This window comes from Vicia villosa, unplaced genomic scaffold (genome assembly GCF_029867415.1).
Source record: "Vicia villosa cultivar HV-30 ecotype Madison, WI unplaced genomic scaffold, Vvil1.0 ctg.000365F_1_1_2_unsc, whole genome shotgun sequence".
NCBI classification, from domain to species: domain Eukaryota; kingdom Viridiplantae; phylum Streptophyta; class Magnoliopsida; order Fabales; family Fabaceae; genus Vicia; species Vicia villosa.
In genome coordinates, this window is record NW_026705166.1 from 1 (window position 1) to 24445 (window position 24445).

Below are 24445 nucleotides of genomic sequence, written 5' to 3' on the forward strand. Positions count from 1 at the left end.
GAGAACTTAACATACCAGTATCCATGCGAACACACGAGTATTGATATATAGTACGCACATATAATACTGATATTAAGCTATTGGTTTAAATATTAATTAATAACTAGAACAAGTTTACTATTGATTTAAATATTTTTATAAACAATTCCAAAACAAAAATTATCACTTGTGCGAACACACGAGTACTGATATGGTACGCACATATGGTAATGATATTAACATATTTAATCAAATATTGAATAATAACGCGAATAAGTTTACTATTGATTTATAAAAATTATAAATAATTCAAAAACAAAAATATTTATATATAGGAATAATTATAACGTTGATTCATGTAACATTCATATTTCTCTAAGCATGAGAATAAGTAATAAGACCTAACGGCTACTAAGTGGCAAGATGTCATTAAGTATATGGACATATTAAGAGTTGTTAAGGGAGAATTAGTAGGAATGAGTATTAACGGGAACACGTAGTTACTGATCAAAATAATAAATATTAACGGAAACATGAAGTTCCTGATCAAAATATTGAATATTAACAAGAACAAATTTGGAATATTAACGGGAATACAAAGTTACTGATCAAAATAATGAATATTAACGGGAACATGAACTTACTAATCAAAATATTGAATATTAACGGGAACATGAAGTTACTGAATAAAATATTGAATATTAACGATAATATGAATTAGTGATCAAAATATTGAATATTAACGGGAACAAATTTGGAATATTAACGGGAATACAGAGTTACTGATCAAAATAATGAATATTAGCGGGAACATGAAGTTACTGATCAAAATATTGACTATTAACGGGAACATGAAGTTACTGAATAAAATATTCAATATTAACGAGAACGTGAGTTACTAATCAAAATATTAAATATTAACGGGAACATGAAGTTACTGATCGAAATATTGAATATTAAGGGGAAAATAATGTTTATTAATCAATATATCCCAAACTTTGGCCCAACCTATTGAAAAGAAATTTCTATATTTTACATATTTGTTTTTAGGATATTTACTTCTACAATAATATCTATATAGAACAAAATAACACTTTTCCTACCATCTTTTATTTCCCTAAATCACAATACGCGAAAACGACGGGTACCCGTGCGAACGCACGGGTAAGACACTAGTTTACTATTTTAGAATGCTTAACCATTGCCCTGAGAGCACTAGTTAGCATTTTCCTTTTAGTAATTATACAATTCAAAATCAATTTTGTTAAAAGGGTTTTTTTAACCTATGCAACATTGCATAGGATAAGGGACAATTAATACATCACTTTTTTAAATATAAATTACCATATTAATTATTATTTATGTTGATCCATTAATTGGGAGAGAGAAAATATAAAAGATTACTTTTCAAAAGAAAAATAATTAATATGATACTTTATATGGAAGGAAATAATGTATTATTGCCCTAATCCTATGCAAGGTTGCATAGTTTAGAAAAATCCTTGTGAAAACTATCCAAACAACATTAATTGACAACAATCACTTCTATATCATTGTATCTAAACATAAATCAATTCTTCTAAACTCAATTATGTTGAAATCAATTCTAGCAAACTCAATTCTCTCAAAATCAATTATGTCCACCGCCAATTCAAACACACCATATGTCACACCATCGTAGACACCCTGAGCACTCCTTTCTATAAGTCTCAAATGAGTCTATTACATTAGTAGGTGTCAACTCATCCAATACACTCTTCACTTCATCCACCTTCAATGTTCTTAGTTTATAAGTTCATCTCATTGTTCGAAAAAGTCCACTACCACTTATTGCAATTCGACTTTATGTTCTCTTACCCAGATTTCAAAAATACTCATGAATTCAACATTGTTACAATATTAATAACTTTGGATTTGTGATGACACTTTGTCATAATGTAATCTTTACAAGCATTTGCAGTTGCATTTATTATTTTTCGATTAATTTTGATTAAGTTTTATCAAGATATGGGAAGAAAATGAAGAAGTGAATACAATAGGAACATAGGTGAAAATATGAAGATTTTGCAAGAAAAAGTTCAATTGGCCATTGGATTTTCCGCGTGGCCATCATGGGCGCGCCAGGCACTCATCGCAGCGCGATGAAAAGTATTTGGGTCGAGATTCATGTAATAGAAGACACGTCGTGGGTGCGATGGAAAGTGGCATGGCCGCGATGCATCCCTTTTTGACGCATTTTTGCTTCTATTTAAAGGAAAATGGCAAAGTAAATAAAGGTGGACATTCTTGAGATTGAATTTTTACAGTGAAGCCAAATTCTAACCGAAGATTCTTGTACTTTTTCTTTATTACTTTAGTTATGATTTCTATTATTATGAATAACTAAGTTTTTATTCATTAGGGCTTGTTAAATGAACTTGTATGAATTTATTGGATCACATGTTTGCGTTTTGTACTCTTTGCACTTTTGATTAATTCAGTATTGTTATTCAGTTACTTTTATGTTCATTGCTTTATATGCATTGACGAATTCATCTATTTCACTTAGAACTCGTATTGATTACTAACCATAACCTTATGACTCAGATCTAAAGTAACTGTTCAACTTAGTAATCTTGTAGGGATAAGAATTATAAGTTGTGACTTCGGTTTTAACGCTCCAATTATTCCCTGTTTTAACTAGTCAGTTGACCTAAGAGATTAGGGAGCGAAGTGTAGAATAGTGAGTTATACTCCAAGAGATTTGGCATAATGACTAATTTAAACAGTCATAATCGCTAAATAATCATTATAGGGAAATTAAACACCGACATCAACAGTGACATGCATGAGATTCAAAATAAGGTATGATCGCCTTTATCTAATCAATTTTCCAACAAATTTTACTAACATTTTTATTTTACCAAATCAAACATGAAAACCCCTCAATTTACTTTCAATAGCACGCAAATTTCTTTGTTAAACAATCCATGCGTATATGAATTTATAAATTTTATTACTTCGATATGTTTAGTAAACTTATTAAATTATTATCAGTTTCTCTACCTGAGAAGAAAAGACTCATATTGTCACGAGTCTTAAAGTTTTGGGTTGATATGTGGAGTCAATGTCTCTTGGATCCTAGACGTTTAATTCATTGATACTTATGACGCTCTCCAGACTTCTAACAAATGATATCATAGTCATGGTTAAGCTCGGCAGAGGAGTGGAAGTGGGATCCTAACATGAATCAAAATTAGTTATGTGAGTAACTCACACTTGTGAGAAAAATTGTTGGAATTCAATTGTGGGTGGTAAAAGTATGGGTGTTCGCGGTGCGGTTTGGGCGGTTTTGACGCTAAAAATCATCTGAAACGCAAGAGAAAAAAACGTGCAGTTTGGTTTGATTCGGTTGACTTTTAAAAATAAAACCAAACCAAACCAAACTAATGCAGTTTGGATTGGTTCGGTTATTTCGATTTTTTACACACAAAAAAATATTGAGCCATATATACACATATAGAAAATATAATTTGGTGTTTTATCAGTCATACATTTCGATAAAAAAAACTTGTAATTGTCAAAATATGTTTAAAATTTGATACATAAAATTGCTTCTTACAATATTATCTAAAATCTAAAGAATTATATACATGAAATTGCATTCTTAAATAAATATCATATAAAGAATACAATAAAATTTATATTTTTAAGTATTTATAAATGGATAATTGTTGTTATAATTTTTGTTTTTTTTATATGTAAATTAAAATAAATGTCTTACAAAGAATATGATAAAATATACACACAATACTTGTTGATTTCTCTAAAGAATTACATAAATATATATTGGTTAGTAAGATTTTGTAACATAATGCGGTTTGATTTGGTTTGGTTCAGTTTCAAAATACAAACCGCAAACTGAATCAGACAGTTTTGTTAGAAAATAGCTCAAACACATCCGAACTAAATACGGTTTTTTACGATTTCGATTTGGTTCGGTTTGATTTTGCGGTTTTCTATTGGACCGGTTCGATTTTGAACACCCCTAAATAAAAGTTTTACATCGACTAGAAATAGAGAAAATATTGGATATAAGAAAAATTACTCATACATACTCTAATTACCTTAAAGTTGTGGATTAATATGTAATGTCAACGTCTTTAAATCTTGAATGTTTAATTCATTCACTCTTGCAACACTCTCAAAACCCCACAGCAACTAAAACCAAAAATAATATATTTATTTGTTTATTTGATAAAAAAATTATAAAAATTACAAGAAAAAAATTGTATATTTAATTACGTATTACTAAAAACATATAAAATTTGAAAGAATAACGCCAAGTGAGGCAAGATGCCGTTTCCAATAGTATTATTAGCTAAGCTTCAATAAATTTGTTAATACTAAGTAATATCAATCATATGCCACTTTGGCATATTATTAATAACAAGTATCAAAATTTGGATCTTCTCAAGGGAGAGAAATTATTGGCTACCTTTCAACTTTGGTGCCTTTGTGTCTCTATCTCTCTTAAATTTTTTTTTCCCTTTCATTTCAATATTTTTTAGTCATTCATATACCATCAAATATACACCAAAAGCATCAAAGTTACCAAATATGATGGATAGGTTTTAACTAGGGGTGGCAAAATGGACCCGATCCGTCGAATTTGTCCGTTTTGTCTGTACTTTTTTGTAGGGCGGACCAAAGTTTTAGACTCGCATTTTTAAATATGTCTGCTCAGCCTCATTTTTTTGCTAATTTTTACAGGCGCGGGTATTAACATGAAAATATGCAATTTTTAAGTTGAAAATATTCAATGCCTAAGGATCCGCCCCACCCCACACTCATTTTTTTCGGAACGGGACAAACTGTTAAGCGCACACCATCAACAATGCTTGTTCTTATCCGCTCTACTTTTTTGTGGGCTTTGACGAGGCGGATCTAAACAGAGCAAACATGCCCGTTTGAGACTCGTAGTTTTGATTTGATGACTTTAAATAACTTTAGTTATTTTTTATGAAAGAGAATAGATTCTAATGAGAGACAGACACAAAGTCCCAGTAACTTTGACACCCCAAAATTATCGAAACAATCCCTCATCTAAACTAAAGGGATGAATTCTTATATATCCATCTATAAAAGTTGGATAATTTTCCCCCAATTGACATGTCATAAGCATTGATAGACACGCATATTTAATTTACTATGTCACTAAAGAGATATTCCCTCCATTCTCTTTTATAAACAACTTTTACTATTCATTAAATAATTGATATATCTAGTTTATATATAGTTCAAATATATCATTTATTTAATAAATATAAAAAGTAAAATTTACTTATAAAATAGAATGGAGAGAGTATATTTAATTGGCCTATGTTTGGTATTGGGCAAAAGATTGAGTGTGACCGTGCGTTAGGTGGAAGTTAGCATTAGCTACTTCAGAAAAACAATCAAAACAATTCTAAACGCGACGTGGCGGTAAAGAGATAATAACTACAATTAATTATATATGCCCTCTTATTTGTATTAATTTAAAAGCAAATTAGTAAGACTCGTGTTATCGTACGAGTTTCGTCTGGGTTCATATTATACGCTGCGATATCTCATTTGTCAGTTCTAAAATTTATTTTACAGTCTATTAACATTCACATAATTGTAAATATAGATTAGTAAAATGATTTAGATGTGTTAGTATCTATGTTTATGACTTGTCAATTTAAAACTAATTTAATGAGCAGTTTTTTTAATATAGTTTTTTATTAAACTTTAAAAAAATTGGGAAGAAAAGTTGATTCATATAATTAATAAGCAAGAATTCTTGCGTGGATACGCTTCGCAGGCTAAAATTAGTATCTACGTTCACATGTATAGATTCATGGGCCTTCATAAAGTAAAAAAAAAAAAAATAATCTTATAGATATATAAAACTAAACACTCCAAAAAAAAAAAAAACATATCAATAACAAAGTATAGTAAAATTATCATAAAAAACATATAATAACAAGGGTTTAATGGTGATACACTGACAGTGTAAAAAAAATTTACACTGTCATCCAATGAGAATATATATTCTGCCATGTCATCTCAGTAATTTAAAAATAACAGTATGACTTGGTAAGATACATGGTTGTGATTGGTTGACAGTGTAAAATTTTTTTACACTGTCAGTGCATGACCTCTTTTCTCTAATAACAAAGTATAATAAAATTATCATAATAAAGAAACAGACAATTCAATCACATAAATTGCTTAGAGCATGTTGAATTGCATTTACATTTACACTAATTTTTTTAAACTAATTTATTTTTTAAAGAAATAATTTTTTAAGAAAAAAAATTATTAATTAAAGAAAAATCTGCTCAAAAATATTTTTCTTTTTCAACTCCACTTTAACCACCATTTTTCACATTCTTCTTTACTTTTATCACCCCCTGCACAATATTATATTAAGTGTAATTAAAGATTTATTTATTACAATTGTTAAAATTGATTATTTTTATGGCATTATCTTTTTTAATAAATGTTTTTTTAAAATATCAAATGAGAAATTGATTAAAATTGTTTTTCATTAAAAAAAATTCTATATACTTTCTAAGACTCTTTTTGATTAATAATATTTTTAAAAAATAATCTTAAATAGGAAACTATTTTGAATCATTTTTTGTAAAAATTATTTTCAAAATATATCTGTCAAAAAAATATGCAATTTTTATTATGTTAAAAGTTTTAATAACAAATATATAAGAAAAGAAAAAAATAGTAAGATTCTAGCATAAATCAAGCTAGTGATGTGAGTGACTCATATTTGTAGAAGAGATTATTGAAATTTAAATGTGAATGGTTAAAGTTTCATATTAATTAAAAATGAAAAAATATTAAATATTGAATGTTTAATTGATTGAATTTTTTAGTGTTTTTCGAACTCCCTCAACAATTAAAACCAAAAATAATATATTTATCTAGTTATTTGAAAGAAAAAAAATTATAAAGATTAAAAGGAAAAAAAGTATATTTGACTATGTATTACTAAAAACAAATATAAAATTCGAAAAAACACCAAGTGAGGCAAGATGCCGATTCCTATGGCATTATTAGCTAAGTTTGAATGAATTTGTTAATACTAAGGAATATCAATCATATGCCACTTTGGCATATTCTTAATTACAAGTATCAAAACTTGGATATTCTCATCTAAACTAAAGGATATCCCATGTGCACCCGCAGCAGCCACCAACAACAAGCACTCTCCTATGCTTCAATTTCGTCTCTTCTCATTTTTAACCACATACCAAATTTATCCTTCAACATCTTAAAGCAAACAAGATTTAATATAATTTAAGGAATTTAGCAGTGAAAATTTACTTTTTAAAGATGAACAAATAAGGAAACGTCGCAGATTTAAATTCGTACATCTGCATCTTGTATCTGATGTCTCTGAGCAGTTAAGTGAGTTGCAACTATACTTTTATTATTGGCGCAACAAAACCAACACCTGCATGTATCATTTTAATTCAATTACTAGTAATTCATATAGTCCTTTTCCTTCTTTTTGGCTTTTGCAACTTCACTTGTTTTCAATCATGTAGTACACATATATTTTCCACAGTACCTAAAATATTCTTATTCCAATCATTTAAAGTATTTATTACGTAATCCCAACTTACAAGTATTTTAAAATAAAAACCATTATGATTCTCTTCTCATGCTATTTTCATATTCGTTTCTTAAATAATAAAGTAACGTGCTGTGTACTTGTTAGTTCTGGCGCAAACAACTCCACTGCAGAATAACCTCTCTCTGAAATCGAAATTGATCGTTGATTCCGATCGATGTCTTCTGAGCCGTTGATTCAACCGTCCGATAGAGGTTCATCGTTCCAGCAATGCGGCGAACCTCCGAGGATTTTCGAGGAATTGCCGAAAGCCAGTATAGTGTCCGTTTCGCGGCCGGAGACCGGTGAAATAAGTCCGATTCTTCTTTCGTATACGATTGAACTGCAGTATAAACAGGCATGCTAATTTGTTTACAATTTTCTGTTCATTTTGTTTTTCTTTGATTCTGGATGAAAATAATTTGGTGAATTTTAGCGGGAAAATTGAATCAATTGCTATCGTTTGGTTTTGCTGAGTGTTGTTCAAATCCGAGTTTTCAGGGAATAACTGTTTCCTTTGCCACGTTATGCCAATCCAGTTATATTTCCTAGAAATGAAAAAAAAAAAAAAAAACTATAATTGCAAATTATGAATATTATAGGTGTTTTATTTATTTTATTTTATTTTATGATATTAATTTGTGTGTTTTTACACAATCATTGAGGGGGTATATTTAATTATAAATTTTTTTTTTTAAATGCTTAACCATTGCCCGGCACTGGTTAGCAAGACCCATTTCATTATAATCCTTTTGTTGTTTGAATTATGTTACTAGAAGGTGTGCGTGCAGTTCCTGTCTAACCAATGATAAGGCAATAACTTTGATTTGTATTTCACAGTTCAAGTGGCGTTTAAGGAAGAAAGCATCACAAGTTCTCTATTTACAGTTTGCGTTGCGGAAACGTGCAATAATTGAAGAATTTCATGACAAGCAAGAACAGGTTTGCAATTTTCATTTTGCAGTAATGTGTCTTTTTATTCATTAGGATGATGGGATCCCACCTATGAATAGTATCAATATTCAATACTGACAAGCCGATGCCGATAATAGTTTGAAAAAATAGACTAACGGATTGTAATCGCATATGTTAGTGTTGTACACTAGATACACATTCGAGCAGAACTGTAACGGAATGTAATCACGTATGTCGGTATCAGACACCAGACGTTCGATCAAAAGTGTCAGTGCTACATGGGATGACACAATTCACATATCTATATTATATATAGTTCCATAACTAGATCACTATTGTCTTGCTTTGTTTTGTTATACGAGCTTGACTTTCCTTCATTATGATTGATATGATTCTGTCTGATATTTTATTAATAATTTTCTGCTAAAGGTAAAAGAGTGGCTTCATAGCTTAGGAATAGTAGATCAAACAGTTATGGTGCATGATGATGATGAACCTGATGATGGAGCTGTACCAATACATCATGAAGACAGTGTTAAAAACAGGTACTAGGACAGGAATGTAATGACTAGCATTAGAATAACTTATTCTCAGTTGTTGGACCAAATCTTTCATTGAAGAATTTAGGCAAAGCATGAGACAGTTGATTCTTAAGAAGGTGAAGCAGGGGCAAAAGGGGTTAACTTTTTAGACTGCATTAAATATTACTAGCCTTTTCAAACATTATTTAAATACATAGTTTATGTAATTTATTTTTAGTACTAGTACAAAGTAAAACCCTTAAATTTAGTAGCTTTAGTTCTTTAGGTTTTATCCTCAAAGAGGGCTTAAAGAAATGTACTTATAAATATGGTTTTTTTGTACAGATATGTCCCATCAGTTGCTGCCCTATCAATAATTCGTCCGTCACTAGGGGGCCAACAATCGGTTGCAGACAGAGCCAAAGTTACAATGCAGAATTATTTGGATCTCTTTTTAGGAAACCTAGAGATTGTGAATTCTCGAGAGGTAACAAATGAAGCTTTGCAGTTGATGATTGTATGATTTTTTTAGATACCTGGGTTTGTTATATGATTCTTAATTACTGTGTATGTAATGTGTCTTTTATGAAGCTAAAATATGGCTTTGGATTATAGGTCTGCAAGTTTTTGGAGGTCTCCAAGCTATCTTTTTTACAAGAGTATGGTCCAAAACTGAGAGAGGGATATGTAACGGTGAAGCATTTGTTAAATACTTCTCAGGATTCAGATGTAACTTGCTTTCCATGTCACTGGTTTCACTTTTGTGATAACAATTGGAAGAAGGTTTGGATCTGGAGTTCTTTTTCTGTTTTTTATTTTTATTTTTTCTGCTTTTTTGGGTGATAATCGATAGCTTAGTTTGTTTGGCTGCATATTATTTCAAAGTTAAATGCAGGTGTAGCTCTGAACTGAATTAATCTAACCAGCCAGACCTTTGGTTTAAGGCTTTCTTTTTATTTTTTAACATTAACTTCAAAATTTTAACATGTCCAATACTTTCCCGTGATCTTTGGATATAAAATTTTGCTGACTTAGTCTTTTAAGTACTTATTTAATTATCTTATGTTCTCTAGTCTTAGTGGAATATAAATCAACATTTTCCTGTGACATTACAGTTAATTCGTACCTTTATTATGAACATTTGCAGTCACATCTTCCATCTAACTAAGTTTCAAGGTCGAATGCTCCAATGCCAGGCATGCAATGATGCTTGAATTTAGTTTCAAAAATATAATTAATTGCCATTACATGATTTATCTCTAGGTTTTTCTTGGTAAAAACATGACATTATGGCAATGATATGCATTTGCGATCTGCGGCATAGGAAACACAGAAAAAGTAAACACATCACTTTTGATACCAGAAACATAAGCTGTATGTGTAACATGAAGAAAAGTATGGGATGTGATCAACATAAATATTGAGTATTAGTGATCATATTGTGGTTACACATTTTATAGTAATCTCCTAGATTCCATTCACTATAAATGTTATTACCTCTAACCAATTAGAATTATTGTCAATATATACAGAATATTAGGCAAGCGAGACCTATCTTTTTTTGTTTTGTTTAGTGGATTACTTTAGTTAACATTAATTGATAGTACTTGTCATCAACCAATAATCCTCAGAGCTTAAGCTATTAGATGAAGAGACATAATGATGTAAAAGATTTAATATTATATCTCTACCAGAAAGTTTATAAGATTTGATACAATTCCTCTGGAGAAATTCCACTTTATAGTTATGTTCTCTTGCAACTTTTTTTTCCTCATTTGAACCTAGTTTTTTTTAATCTAGATTACATTTTCTGCTCACAGGTATGGGCTGTTTTGAAACCTGGGTTTTTGGCCTTGCTGGATGATCCCTTCAACAACAAGCCACTGGATATAATTATGTTTGATGTCCTTCCATCTTCACCCGGAAAAGGAGAGACCAAAATATATTTAGCTGAACCTATAAAGGAACACAATCCTTTGCGTTACACATTTAAGGTAATCCAGTTTTGTCTCTTATGGAACTTTTAAAACTTGAAGATTAAAAATAGTTAAGTCTCTGATGAACTGTGTATACTTTGTTGTCTCACTCAGTCAAGCAACTAGATTGACCTATCATTACAAAAGTATGATGTGTAACCGTTTTTTGTTTTCTTGTTATCTTGTATATTTATCACCGGGGTTCTGAATATTTGATTGTTTGTTGGTTAGAATCTAAATTGAATATTTTAGGTTCAACATAACTTACACTCCAAATTAATTCAAAACTTCAGTTATTGTACTACTCCAACTAATATGATGATACTAGAGCTTAATTTAAAGAGGATCAAAGAATTATTGTCATCTCGAGATATATAATGTTCCCAACTATCTTTTTCAATTTCTCATTAACCATAACAAAGCATGGTCATCAAACTTTAACTTGAAATTACTAATAGGTTACTGGTGGAAACAGAAGTATATGCTTGAGAACTATCAGCAGTGCTAAAGTTCAAACTTGGGTTACTGCAATTAATGAAGCTGGTCTAAGACCTATGGAGGGTTGGTGTTATCCTCATCGCTTTGGTTCATTTGCTCCCACAAGAGGTTTGACTGTAGATGGGAGCCAAGCCCAATGGTTTGTAGATGGAGAAGCAGCATTTGAAGCAATTGCTTCTTCAATTCAAGATGCAAAATCAGAGGTACATGTTTTCCATTGTTTAACAATAGTATATTTAAATTGCTTTGGTGTTACACTTCAATTCTCAATGATAAGAAATATGGAAACTGGCTGCAGATCTTCATAACAGGTTGGTGGCTGTGCCCAGAGCTCTACCTAAGGCGGCCTTTTGATAGTTTTCCTACCTGTAGGTTAGACTCTTTATTGGAAGAAAAGGCTAAACAAGGGGTTCAGGTACACATTATTCTCATTGATAGAGTCAGTTTCATTTGTTTTGTCCATATTCAGTTGCTTATATGCTTTATAAGAATGAATTACATAAAAGAGAATCATGCTTATCAGCTTATGCCATTAAATGGTTGTACAGATTTACGTGCTTCTCTACAAGGAGGTTTCTATAGCTTTGAAAATCAACAGCTTGTACAGTATGAGAAGACTGCTAAAAATTCATGAAAATGTGAGGGTATTACGCTCTCCCGACCATTTTGCTTCTCGTGTGTATTTATGGTATGTACTATTAGCTGATAAATAAATGAAGTGTGATAATTAACATGGTATAAATTCAGGTGTATCTTGTGCATGAGTGTATGACAGTGTTGGCTTGGTTTCTTACAGGTCGCACCATGAAAAGCTTGTAATTATTGATTACAAGGTTTGCTTTCTTGGAGGATTAGATTTAAGCTTTGGACGATTTGACACACCTGAACACAAAGTGGGTGATAGCCCCTCTGTAATATGGCCCGGAAAGGACTATTACAATCCAAGGTAATTCTTTTTTTCCTATTTTTATAATTAAAAATTAATAATTTTTTCAATATAGTCCTCTCCATACAAGTATTTGTCTCAAAAGAAAATGTTCAGGCTCCTTAACAGTTAATGATGTGTGGTACCTTCTAAGGATTTAGATGTGTGTCATAGTAAAATGTATTACATCCATAAGAGTGAGAAGTAGACTTTAATCATATATTTGGTTGATAAGTGATGAAATCCATAGGTATAGGAATGAAAAGTCATCATTGTTGCTTATGAGTGATGAAAACCCTGATTTGGTTTGGTGGCTTGGTACCTTTTTTCCATCATGTTTTTAGAGAGATGATTTCTGGAATATTTATTCATGTATAGAGAATCTGAACCAAACTCATGGGAAGACACCATGACAGATGAATTTGATCGCCAAAGATATCCACGTATGCCATGGCATGATGTCCATTGTGCTCTCTGGGGACCTCCCTGCCGTGACATTGCTCGGCACTTTGTTCAACGTTGGAATCATGCTAAGGTATATGCTAAATGATGTGTACTTAATCTTAAGCGGCTCTTTTCTTACTGTCATCCTCTCTTACTTGGCGAAACATTTTATAGAGAACTAAAGCTCCAAATGAAGATGAAATTCCTTTACTTATGCCTCACCATCACATGGTCATCCCACATTACATGGGAAGAAGCAAAGAGGTTGACATTGATGATAAGAAAGATGAAGACAACAAAAATGACATTGACAGGCTGGATTCATTGTCTTCACAATCTCCATTGCAAGATATACCGTTACTTTTACCTCAAGAAGCAGATGGAGCAGTTACTCCAAATGGTGATCATAGAAATTCCAGTGAAAGTTCTCCATTATTGTCCCAAAATCTGGAAGGTGAAACTTTAGTTTCAGATAACCAGAAGAAAGGGTTTCAAGATGAAGTTGTTCCTTTTAACTTTGAGCCTCAATGTGCTGTTGATGCTCTAGATGATTGGTGGGAAACACCAGAAGGTTCCAATGATGCCGCTACTTTGGAATATGGACAAGTTGGCCCACGTACTACTTGTCACTGTCAGGTTAGTTATGCTTCCCGGTTCTTGTATGCTTAGTGTGAAAACTTTCAAATATGCATCAGTTCCTGAATGAATTTATTTATCTTTCTTAACACACAACTCTTGTTATTGGTAAAAGGTATGAAGGATATAAAGATCACATGTTCCCACTAAGTTCACATTTTTTTCTGTAACTCATCTTAGCAAGATTAACATCTATATTTGTTTCTTCATTAGAGGTTTGGGGGAGAAAATTTATATGGGTATGAAGAATAAACTTTTTGTGGATGACATATTACCATAATCAAATTAGGAGAAAAGAAATTAACTTCTATCAGAATTTGTAAGTATAAATTTAATAAGAAACAGATACTAGAAGAGTAAGGGTTTATAAAATGAAATTTGCAAAATTATGTTCCTAAAACAATTTTAGAAAGAATCATTTTACTGATTTTATTTAAGTTGGAAATGTCGTTATCTTTACTTGTAAAATAAATGATTATATTCACAGATGTCGCACGATATCTTCAGTAAGCATGCCGAAGGACCTAAAGCTGTTAACCATGTTTATGTAAAGAGTCTAACACAAAATATTGCTTAGGTTTCTGATTGTTCTAATTTTTTAGTAGTTTAATTTTACATAACAATTTATCTGCTGACATCTTGGATGGATGTGAAATATAACAGGTAATCAGAAGTGTAAGCCAGTGGTCTGTTGGAACAAGTCAACCTGAAGAAAGCATTCACACTGCATATTGTTCTCTTATTGAAAAGGCAAAGCATTTTATCTACATTGAGGTAAATTAACTGTGTAGAAGTAGACTTCCTTTGATCTTTGCCTCAATATGGATTACAATCTCCTGCTTAGCATTGTAACAACATGAAGCCTATATTTTCATACGATCTCAACTTGATTTCTGATTGTGCATCTGATACTGAATATAGGAGGAATTTTTTTTCTTTTATCGTGCTTAAAAAAGTTAATGCCATATATGATTGAATGACATTGCTATATTGAATACAAATTTTCTATGAGCATCATACAATAATATAAGGCCTTTAGGGTTAATATGTGGCATGTATGTAAATACTAGTCAGTCAGGTACCAATGTCCCAATCTCTCATTGGGTTGGCTCACACTTGACAGACAAGTCAAGAGCCAAAGTAGTGATATAAAATCATCGTCTCTAAGCTTTGAATTTAGGGATCATTTTAATAATGATCGTTTGGCAAGGAGAAAAAAACTATGTGGGGAGAAGAAATAATAATCAAATTTTCCAAGTATTAAAGGACAGCATGAAATATATCGACTTTTATACAAGCTACATGTGACACCTAAAGGTTAGAACAGCGTTAATAACCTTCTACTCAAACTATTCTTAAAATACAATAACATGATAACAGACTATGGTTTTGTTAGATCTTAGAAGTTAGAACTCCATCTCTTAAAAAACATTTCATGGGTTATTACCACTTGCACTGTACCCTCTAATGTTCATGTTGCACTTTGAGGCCTTAATACAAAGATACCCATGTTATCGCAATATTAGTTGTGTCTAATTATCGAATTAAGTTTTGAGTGGCTGCTTAAACTACACATGCACACAAAGCATAGTAGTTTAGTATCCGTGAATTTCATACTTTCACTAATAATGAACTCATTTCTCCCTTCTTTTCCTTTTGTTTTCAATTCAGAACCAATTTTTCATATCAGGTCTAGCAATGGATGACACAATACAGAACCGTGTTTTGGAAGCAATATACAGGCGTATTTTGCAAGCTCACAAAGAACAGGAAGATTTTAGAGTTATAATTGTGATGCCCCTCTTGCCTGGCTTCCAGGTAAATGTTACTCGCCTTTCTTTTATAATGTATGTCCTCTTTTCTGTAGGCTTAAATATTTTACATTTATGAATTATCACACACTAACAGGGTGGTCTGGATGATAGTGGTGCTGCAACTGTGAGAGCTTTGACACATTGGCAGTACAGAACAATTTCTAGAGAAAGGCACTCCATATTACACAATCTTGAAGCTATACTTGGTCAAAAGACACATGATTATATTTCCTTTTATGGTCTAAGATCTCATGGTAGACTTTATCCGGATGGTCCTATGGCAACAAGTCAGGTAATTAGTTACCATTCTATAGAAATATATTTTGTTTTTTTAATATATATTTTAATTGAATATTTCCACTCAGGACTATGAATAGGTCTTGAAATGATTATAAAAAAAGCGGTTTTAATCTTCTCGACCTAGTAATACACATTGTTTAGCTTTTATAATGATTTGAACAACACACATGTTTTCTTTCGTATGATGTATATTCCAATACTTGTACAGGTATATGTTCACAGTAAGTTGATGATAATTGATGACCGTGTAGCTTTGATTGGATCATCCAATATAAATGACCGGAGTTTGCTTGGATCAAGAGATTCTGAGGTACACTTTATAACTACTACTTCTAAAAGCTTAGGCCCCATTTACTTTCCAAAAATATTTGTTTTCATTTTCTAAAATATGTGTTCCCCTAAACTTGTTAATAAGATGCAAGACTCTTAAAATTTAAGTATAGAAAAGGTTTCTAGTATTTTTTATGAAGGATTAGCCGCATACTTCTAGATTTCAGAAAATGACTTTAATTTTTTCTCTTTGTCTACTAGATTGGAGTGGTTATAGAGGACAAAGAATATGTTGAATCATTGATGAATGGAAAGCCATGGAAGGCGGGTAAATTTTCCTATAGCCTCCGCTGTTCCCTATGGTCTGAACATCTTGGTCTTCATACCGGAGAGGTTAGTCAAAATGATCAGATTTGAGCTTTTATATACATGTACCACATTGTTGCAGCAAACACTCAATGTTTCAAATTGCTAGTTAGCTCAAGTGCTCAATCATAATTTCCATGAGTAACCATGCTAACAAATTATTATTTCATCAGGAACTTGAATCATCTCCTTTATTTTTCTCTACATTTATTTTCTTACTCTTAATTTCTCTCTTAAAGAGAGTGAAATTAAGGGAAAGTTAGAGAGTAAGGAGAGAGATGTAGAGAACAGCGAATGGAAAAATCAAAATCCATTCATACGTTTAAATCCTGACAATATTATATATCTCATTACAGATTAATAAAATTAATGATCCAGTGGCAGATTCAACTTACAAAGATTTGTGGTCAGCAACTGCAAAGGTTAGACTTCGCTAGATCTAGTATATTGTGTCTTACTGGTTTGCGTATTTCCTCTTAACAGCATCCTCCTAGCTGATCAAGTTGTTAAGAAATCATATCATCCCTTAACCCTCTATACTTTAATATTTAAGCGCAATATTTTCATAACAAAATAATGGCTAGCAAGATCTTTTCAATATAGTAGGCAGAACAAAAAAAATAGTTTGGATAAATGCAGTTTTGATGTCCATATTTTGAATAAAAATAATTTAGTTTTCACAATTCTAAAACCAGATTTTTGGTCCTATTTTTACAACTTTTGGGATTCTTTTGCTCCCCTTCATATTTGAGGTGGCATTATCATTAATATGTGACACAACTAAGTTAACGATCTTGGAGTGGAACCATACTGCCTTAAGAAATTTGAACTTATGCAATCGGAAAGCTTCTTCGATCTTGGAGTGGAACCATACCGCCTTAAGAAATTTGAACTTATGCGATCGGAAAGCTTCTTCGAGAGACCAAGATTAAAGACAAAGTGTTGGAGGAACTCAATGGAGTGGTGGAGGTTGGAAAATTGTTCTTTCTCACGACCATATCATTAATGATATGATGCCACGTTATAAAAAATGGTGGGAGATTAAAAGTTAATTTTGGCCAAAAGTGCTATTAAGAAAAATTTATTTTCAAATGAACAAAATATATTAACAAGATGACCTTACTTTAGTGAAACCACTTTATTTTTTTCACTGCTCCTATAGTGTAATTATTCTTGTATGTGTTACAGGAAAATACAAGAATATACCATGAAGTCTTTTCTTGCATTCCCAATGATCAGATACACTCAAGGTTTGGATTTACCCCAGTTTTCTTCTATGTGATTTTGTCTCATTTTGTTTGTAGCCTTAATTATTATTATGCATTATTAATATACTCTAATGTAAGCAGAGCGACGCTTCGGCAAAGCATGGTCCACTGGAAAGAAAAACTTGGCCAAACCACCATTGATTTGGGAATAGCCCCTGACAAGTTAATCTGTCACGAGAATGGAGAAAGAAAAATAATAGACCCAATAGATAGATTGAAGTGTATAAAGGGACATCTTGTTTCCTTTCCTTTGGATTTCATGTGTGAGGAAGATTTAAGACCAGCTGTTATTGAAAGTGAGTTTTATGTATCGCCTCAAGTATATCATTAAGTGTCATAAACCTGGATGCTAAAATGCGAATGAGAGAACTTGTCAAGATATAAAGTTAAAAAGAGAAAGGATGAAGTATATAGATATGAATTGGTTATTATGGAAAATGAATGATAGTGCAGAACCATAGTTGTTTAAAGTGTGTGAAAACTATTGTTGTAAATAACAGTTCAGAACTAGGTAGCAGAATCCTAGTAGTTTAAAACATTAGGTATGTATATCCCACAAACATTCACTTTGTACAGTACTAATTCGTTTTATGTGAAGGAAATTGTATATATATTCTTCTTCGGTTGACTTGAGCATCTCATATGTTTCTTCAACATATACATGATCTTGTTGTTTCATTTAGAGTTTAAAAGAAAGCACTTTGGCCACACATGATACGGTTTCTAAAGTGTCACACAATGCACTAAAACTTTACAATAAATATCAAAGAACTACACGACGCTAAACCTTGTCGTTGACTTTTGTTTCTTTCATCGCATAGAAAGTAATGCTTGGGGTATGAAGATGAATAAAATTGGACTATATTGTGAGATGGTTAATTCAAGTTAGTTTTGATCATGAAACTTCCTGTGCAAGTAACTGATAGTGTTGGTCATAAAATTCAGTTGCTAATTGTAACTCAGTTATTTACAACTGTTTTTCTATTTTTGCTATTATGTAATTCAAGTGTGTGTGACATTGGATATGCAAGGTTGTATAAGTTTCAAGTGATGATGATTGATAATAATATATAACAATGTAATTTATGTGAAATTCTCTCAATTCTATTCTCTAAATCTCTCTTTTTCCCTTCATCAAAAGATATTGATCAAGTGTGTGTTTGTATGCGTGTAATCAAGAAATCTATTTGTTTTTAGTTCTAACATGTGGCATCAAAGTTAAGGCTCGAAGCTATAATCAAGTGTACAAATGACACCGCATTCTAGTGAGCATTTTTTTAGCAAAGAATCCTATATTGGATTGAAAAGAATATGATAACTAGTGCAAGTAAATGAGGTTATATTTGGATATCAAGATGTATGAGATTCAGTGAAGAATGTGGTTGACTCCATAAGTGAGAACTTAGTAGATGTTCAAAAGGTTGTGTATAAGGAGGCAAAGAAGAAAGACTTCAAAACTTTATTCATAGTTTAACAACTTTAAAAAAAAGTTTAAAGAAGCATAATCTTCAAAGGAAACATGGGAAAAACTGGAGAAAGCATATGCAAGGAAAAGAAAATGAAGAAGATGAAGTTACAAATTCACATTCACAAGAAAGAATATGAATTGCTTCAAATGGAAGAGAATGAATACATTGATGAATTTTTTTATAAGAGTTGTGATATTGATAAATCAAATGAAAGGTTGAAGAGAAAATGTGTTTAATCAATTTGCGGTTGGAAATACCTTGAGGTCTCTCATCAAAATTTGGTCATGTAGTAGCAACCATTGAAGAATCAAATAATCTTGTAAGCATGTTCAAAGAAGATTTAGAAAGTTCACTTAAAGCAATTTAAATGGAAGAGACTCCCAACATGACAACAATCCTTCAAACCAAAGAAATGGAAACACCAACAACGATCGTGGTAGCTCTATTGGAAATAATATCCAATGTTACAATTTTTTAAAATATGGACACTTTGAGAATGAGTGTTATGCCAACAAGAAGGAGTCACACGAAGATGAAGCCAAATTAACGAGCCATGATGATGATGAACCATATTACTACGGTCGTTTGAGCAACCGTAGTAATAACTCATCTTAACGCGCTTGAATTTATTTTTATTTTATTAAAATACATTTCATCACGATTCATAATAACAACCATAGTGATAGATAAAGGTTACATGCTTCAAATCTCAACACCAACAATTTTTTTGGTTACAAAAAGGGCTTGTCCATATACTCTTATAAATATATTAAAATTAAAATACCTATTACCACGGTTAATACCAAAAACTGTTGTGAATAGTACTTATATTTTGTCACGGTTTTTATTATCAACTGTGGTGATAAGCGTTATATATATATATATATATATATATATATATATATATATATATATATATATATATATATATATATATATATATATATATATATATATATATATATATATATATATATATATATATATATATATGCGAAGTTATCAAGCTTCAACAAAGAATAGATATCTCTCTCAAAACACAAAACTCTAACATCTCTCTCTTCCATATTCAGCAAACTCATTTCTCTTCTTCTTCCATAAAAATTATCTTTCTTCTTCTTCATACTAAAAGATAATCAAATTCAACACTGTTTCCTCTTTATATTTCTTCTTCTTAGTCTTCTTATTTTTTTCTTCTTCTTCTAAAAGGTAATCATGTTCATATGTTTTCTTCCATTTTTCTTTGTATATGCTCTAATATTCACCACTTTTGAAGAACTTTAAAGGTACGTCATTCCTCGACCTACTCCATCCATTTGGTGTTACAAAGGGTTTTCATTTGGCATGGTGTATTTTATTTCAGTTTCACATTATTTTCATTTTTTTTGGGTTGTCTCTACTTGGATCTCTGATTTTTAAATGGTCAATTCGTGTTTAACGAATCAAAAGACAATATAAATGGGAAAGCAGATACCATATTTGTTCCAAGTATGATTGTGTTCTTCCTAATTTTTTTTCAAACTTTCCAAATCTTGTTTATGTTTCCGTTTATGCTTAAAACACTATTTGTAGGATTACAATGTCAAGCTAGTTTATGTTTCCAAATCTGTTTAATATGTTATTTGTAGGATTACTATGTCATGCTAGTTTATGTTACCAAATATGGTTAACGTGTTGTTTGTAGGATTGTAATGTCATACTAATATATGTTACCAAATTTGGTTAACATGCTTTTTGTAGGATTACAATATTATGCTAATACATTTTTGACTTGTAGGGAAGGTGAATAAAAAAATTAACTCAAGAAAGCGCATATTATGGGTGTGATTCATAAACTGTTTGTGTTGTTATGAAGAAAAAATACAAGGAGGATGGAGCAAATGTGAAAGTTGCAAACTTGTGTGTAAGAGCCAGAATGACATTCATTCAAATTTACTTCACCTTCATCCTCCTTTCGTTGTGGGTGTCATTCTAAGACAAGTAGATAATTTCTTCATCTTCATTCTCTACGAATATTTTCAATAAAAGGTACGTTTATGAAATATTTTATGAGTTGATATGTTATTGTTGTTTAAAATGTTTACCTTGTTGAGGTTTGTTCATGTCTTTCTATGTCCTAGAACAAAATTGTTTTGTGTAGCTAGATGTGATATAGTTCGGCTCTAATTCCAATTGAGTTTATTATATTGTATGTAGATTGCTCGTTTCAGTAACCTCTCACTGAACATGCATTCATTTAAATTGATTTAGACAATAATAATATGAAAATTAAGTTATATTTGAAAACCAACTTAGATCAATTAATGTTTTTTTAATTGCATGCATCTTGTAATTCATCACTCACTCTTTAACATATAGAATTTGGTTCAATGCTCCAAGTTCTTCAAAGAAATGATTCATTTTCTTCTAGTTTATTTTAAAAAGCATCAATTTGTTGAGAAATACGGACTCATCGTCATCGCTGTCATCATTATTATTTATTCGATGATGATGATTATTATGATGACACTGATGACGATGAGTCCGAGTTAGTCAACAAATTGATACTTTTCAAAATAAACTAGAAGAGAATAAACCATTGCTTTAAAGAACTTGGAGCATTGAACCAAAGTATATATGTTAAAGAGCGAGAGATGAATTACAAGATGCATGCAATTCAAAAGACATTGGATCGTCTAAGTTGTTTTTCAAGAATAATTAAAAATTTTAGGTTATTATCTTCTAAATCAATTTGAATGGTTGTATATGTTTATTGAGGAGTAAGGAAAAACAAGCAATCCACATATTTTATAATAAACTCATATACACACCACCGTTGTTGGAATATATAATAGTAGTGAAATGTTAATATTATTCACGCTTTAATTAAATTGCTACTACTGGGTTTTGAACCCATGAACTATATATATCACAGTGGTTATTTACTATACCCATTGTAATAGGTAGCGCGCTACCTAGTATATCACTACGGTCAGACGTCCGTGGTGAAAAGAAACATATTTACAACCACACCCTATATTACCTCGATTGGTTAACCATCATGGTACCCCTTTTACAATCTTGGTGAAAGGATCTTTACATAGAAGTGACTATAAAGAATGTCATTGTCATTCTCTATAGTATATCATGGACTAGAAAGAGATAAAACTTTTAATAAATAACTATCCCAACTGAAGACACAACTCAATATGCAGAAAATATAATCAGAAAAGAGGTCTCCATTAACGCTAGAAGCAACAACAATAATAAGTGAAATTATGACGCTTACACAACATATGTCAAGACAGATGTCCTAATAACACACAATGTCAAGACAGATGCTCTAACATCTGCTGACTGACAGCACAAATATCAAAATAGAAATAAACTGCAGAATGATAAATAACACAAGTAATTGTTAATCTAGTTCAGTGAAACAACACCTAATTAGGGGGCTACCAAGACAGAAAGGAAATCCACTATTAGTAGTACTAGTTCAAAGCTTAAACAGTCCCAGTTTACAACTTATCTCCTAATCCATACCCAGTACAACTTCTACCTATAAATCAACATCTAGATATGAGAAATCAACATCCCACTTCTAATCACCGTAGTGATAAAACTAGGGATGGAAAAACGGGCCCCGCCCGCGGGGAAAGTCCGTTTTACCCGCATTTTTTCGCGGGGCGGGGGAGATTTTAGGCCCGCTCCCTTTAGTGTGTCCGCCCCGCCCTGCCCCATTTTTTTGCGGGCTTTTGCGGGCATGAGTTTTTTCACACAATTTTACTATTTTTAGGCATAAAAGGTTCAATGCCCGCGGGCTTTCCCCGCCCCGCCCTCACTTTTTTGCGGGGTGAGGCAAGGTTTTAGACCCGCACTCTCTAATATGCCCGCCCCTCCCCACACCGTTTTTTCGCGGGCTTTTGCAGGGCGGGCCTAAACGGGGTAGGCATGCCCGTTTTCCACCCCTAGATAAAACACAGCCACACAACCTGTGACCAGAGGAATCAAATGAAAAGATTACACTTTCAAATAAACAATACTTAGTCTTGTTTCACAGCTTCAAAAAGAAGAATACTTGATCTTTCTTAAAATCTTTGATCAAGAAAAATACTCAACTCTTTTGCTTAAAAGCTTCAAGAGTGAGAACACATGTCCATCTTAATGTATCAGAAGATACATGAGTGACACAAAGAACATAACACACATAGCACTTGAAAGACTTCCAAAATAACAACCCTTATTGCACCCACGATTTTCCTTATGTGAATGCCTGCAAAACTAGGTTTCCTAAGTTCTTATTTATATACTCTTGCAATACGGGCTTGGACTCTAAAATAAATCCAATCTTCCTCCTTTCTGAAATAGCTGCAAGAACTTCACATTAAATAGGAACAAACCAAATTAAATCTTAGTTTTCTAAAAGAAATCTCAAAGATTAATTTTCTAAAAATCGAGACCAACCTCTATTTGTCCTAAACATTCCTTGATTGCCTGCGCCTATAATGAGTATATGAATATTCTAGATTCTCATATTTTTCAATCAAATCTTTCAAAGATAAAACCAGTCTGAACTATCCGAATGTTCTGGTGTAGAATGTCACAACATCTGGCAAAACATCTGTCATAACACATAACAGCTGAACCTGTTATGACAGTAGGACAAGATGTTTCAACATCTTGCTCATCATCAGTTAATAACTATGTTTTAGCAAAATTATGCCAATCACAAAAATCATGAAACTAACAATCTTCCCATTTGGAAAATTGTGGCTAAAACAACCAAAGCACAATTAGGACTTGGAGATAATTCACATTTACATGATAGCATGTAAATTTACATCAAACTGCAAAGATATATCATATATGCACAACAATTACACAAAAGTCTTCTTCAAAGCTCTTTGGAGCTTGTACAAACAGACAAGTCCATTACTCCCCCTTTCATACAGAACCAGTACTCCCCCTCAAAGGGATACCCGAACACAAACTACACAAGTTCATACATCAGAGGCATATGCAGCAGTAGATAGTAAAAGGCCTCATATTAGGCAGGATGTCATAATATCTTGCACACATTCTTCAATCTCCAGTCTTCAGTCTTTAGTATTGGCAGCATCATAATCAACTAGCATGATAGACTATCATGTTCCCGTAAATAGTTGCATTAAGCAAGCAACCATAATAGCTATTATTCCCTTATAATTAGAACAATCAAGATGTATGCCAAACAATATGTCAGGACATGTGTTATAACATCATGACAATAAAAAACACACTAACACTTTACTCCCCCTTTTTAGCCAAAAATTAACAAAAATAGAGTCAATGTAAACAAATGGAAGCACATAGATATTGCATACAAGCAAGACACACAAATGGAAACACACATTTTCATTGATGGAAGTACATTGTTCATGATTACAAAAGCATTAGCACAAAAGGC

At 31.8% G+C, this 24445-nt stretch overlaps 1 protein-coding gene across 3 annotated transcripts; it reads left to right on the forward strand.

The window, feature by feature from the left end:
- The first annotated feature begins 7677 nt into the window (after positions 1-7677).
- LOC131627504 (phospholipase D zeta 1-like) lies at positions 7678-18196 on the forward strand. Of its 3 annotated transcripts, XM_058898349.1 has the most exons (20): positions 7679-7976; positions 8459-8560; positions 8963-9078; positions 9400-9541; positions 9670-9837; positions 10875-11048; positions 11489-11731; positions 11827-11943; positions 12077-12216; positions 12325-12474; positions 12832-12988; positions 13072-13533; positions 14197-14307; positions 15205-15351; positions 15442-15639; positions 15856-15957; positions 16179-16310; positions 16640-16705; positions 17472-17533; positions 17633-18195. In XM_058898349.1, the coding sequence occupies exons 1-20, from the start codon at positions 7797-7799 to the stop codon at positions 17880-17882; spliced, it is 3219 nt and encodes a 1072-aa protein (XP_058754332.1). In that variant the 5' UTR covers positions 7679-7796; the 3' UTR covers positions 17883-18195. The 3 variants fall into 3 exon arrangements, with proteins under 3 accessions (XP_058754331.1, XP_058754332.1, XP_058754333.1); XM_058898348.1 differs by having other exon boundaries at positions 7678-7976; positions 17472-18196; XM_058898350.1 differs by lacking the exons at positions 17472-17533; positions 17633-18195 and having other exon boundaries at positions 16179-16245; positions 16640-16702.
- The last annotated feature ends 6249 nt before the right edge of the window (positions 18197-24445 follow it).

Bases quoted from the DNA above. Each gene is read 5' to 3' on its own strand.
- LOC131627504 (XM_058898348.1), top strand. From the start codon at position 7,797: ATGTCTTCTGAGCCGTTGATTCAACCGTCCGATAGAGGTTCATCGTTC. The intron at 9,542-9,669 runs GTAACAAATGAA...TTTGGATTATAG, and splicing joins AGATTGTGAATTCTCGAGAG to GTCTGCAAGTTTTTGGAGGT. The intron at 9,838-10,874 runs GTTTGGATCTGG...TTCTGCTCACAG, and splicing joins GTGATAACAATTGGAAGAAG to GTATGGGCTGTTTTGAAACC.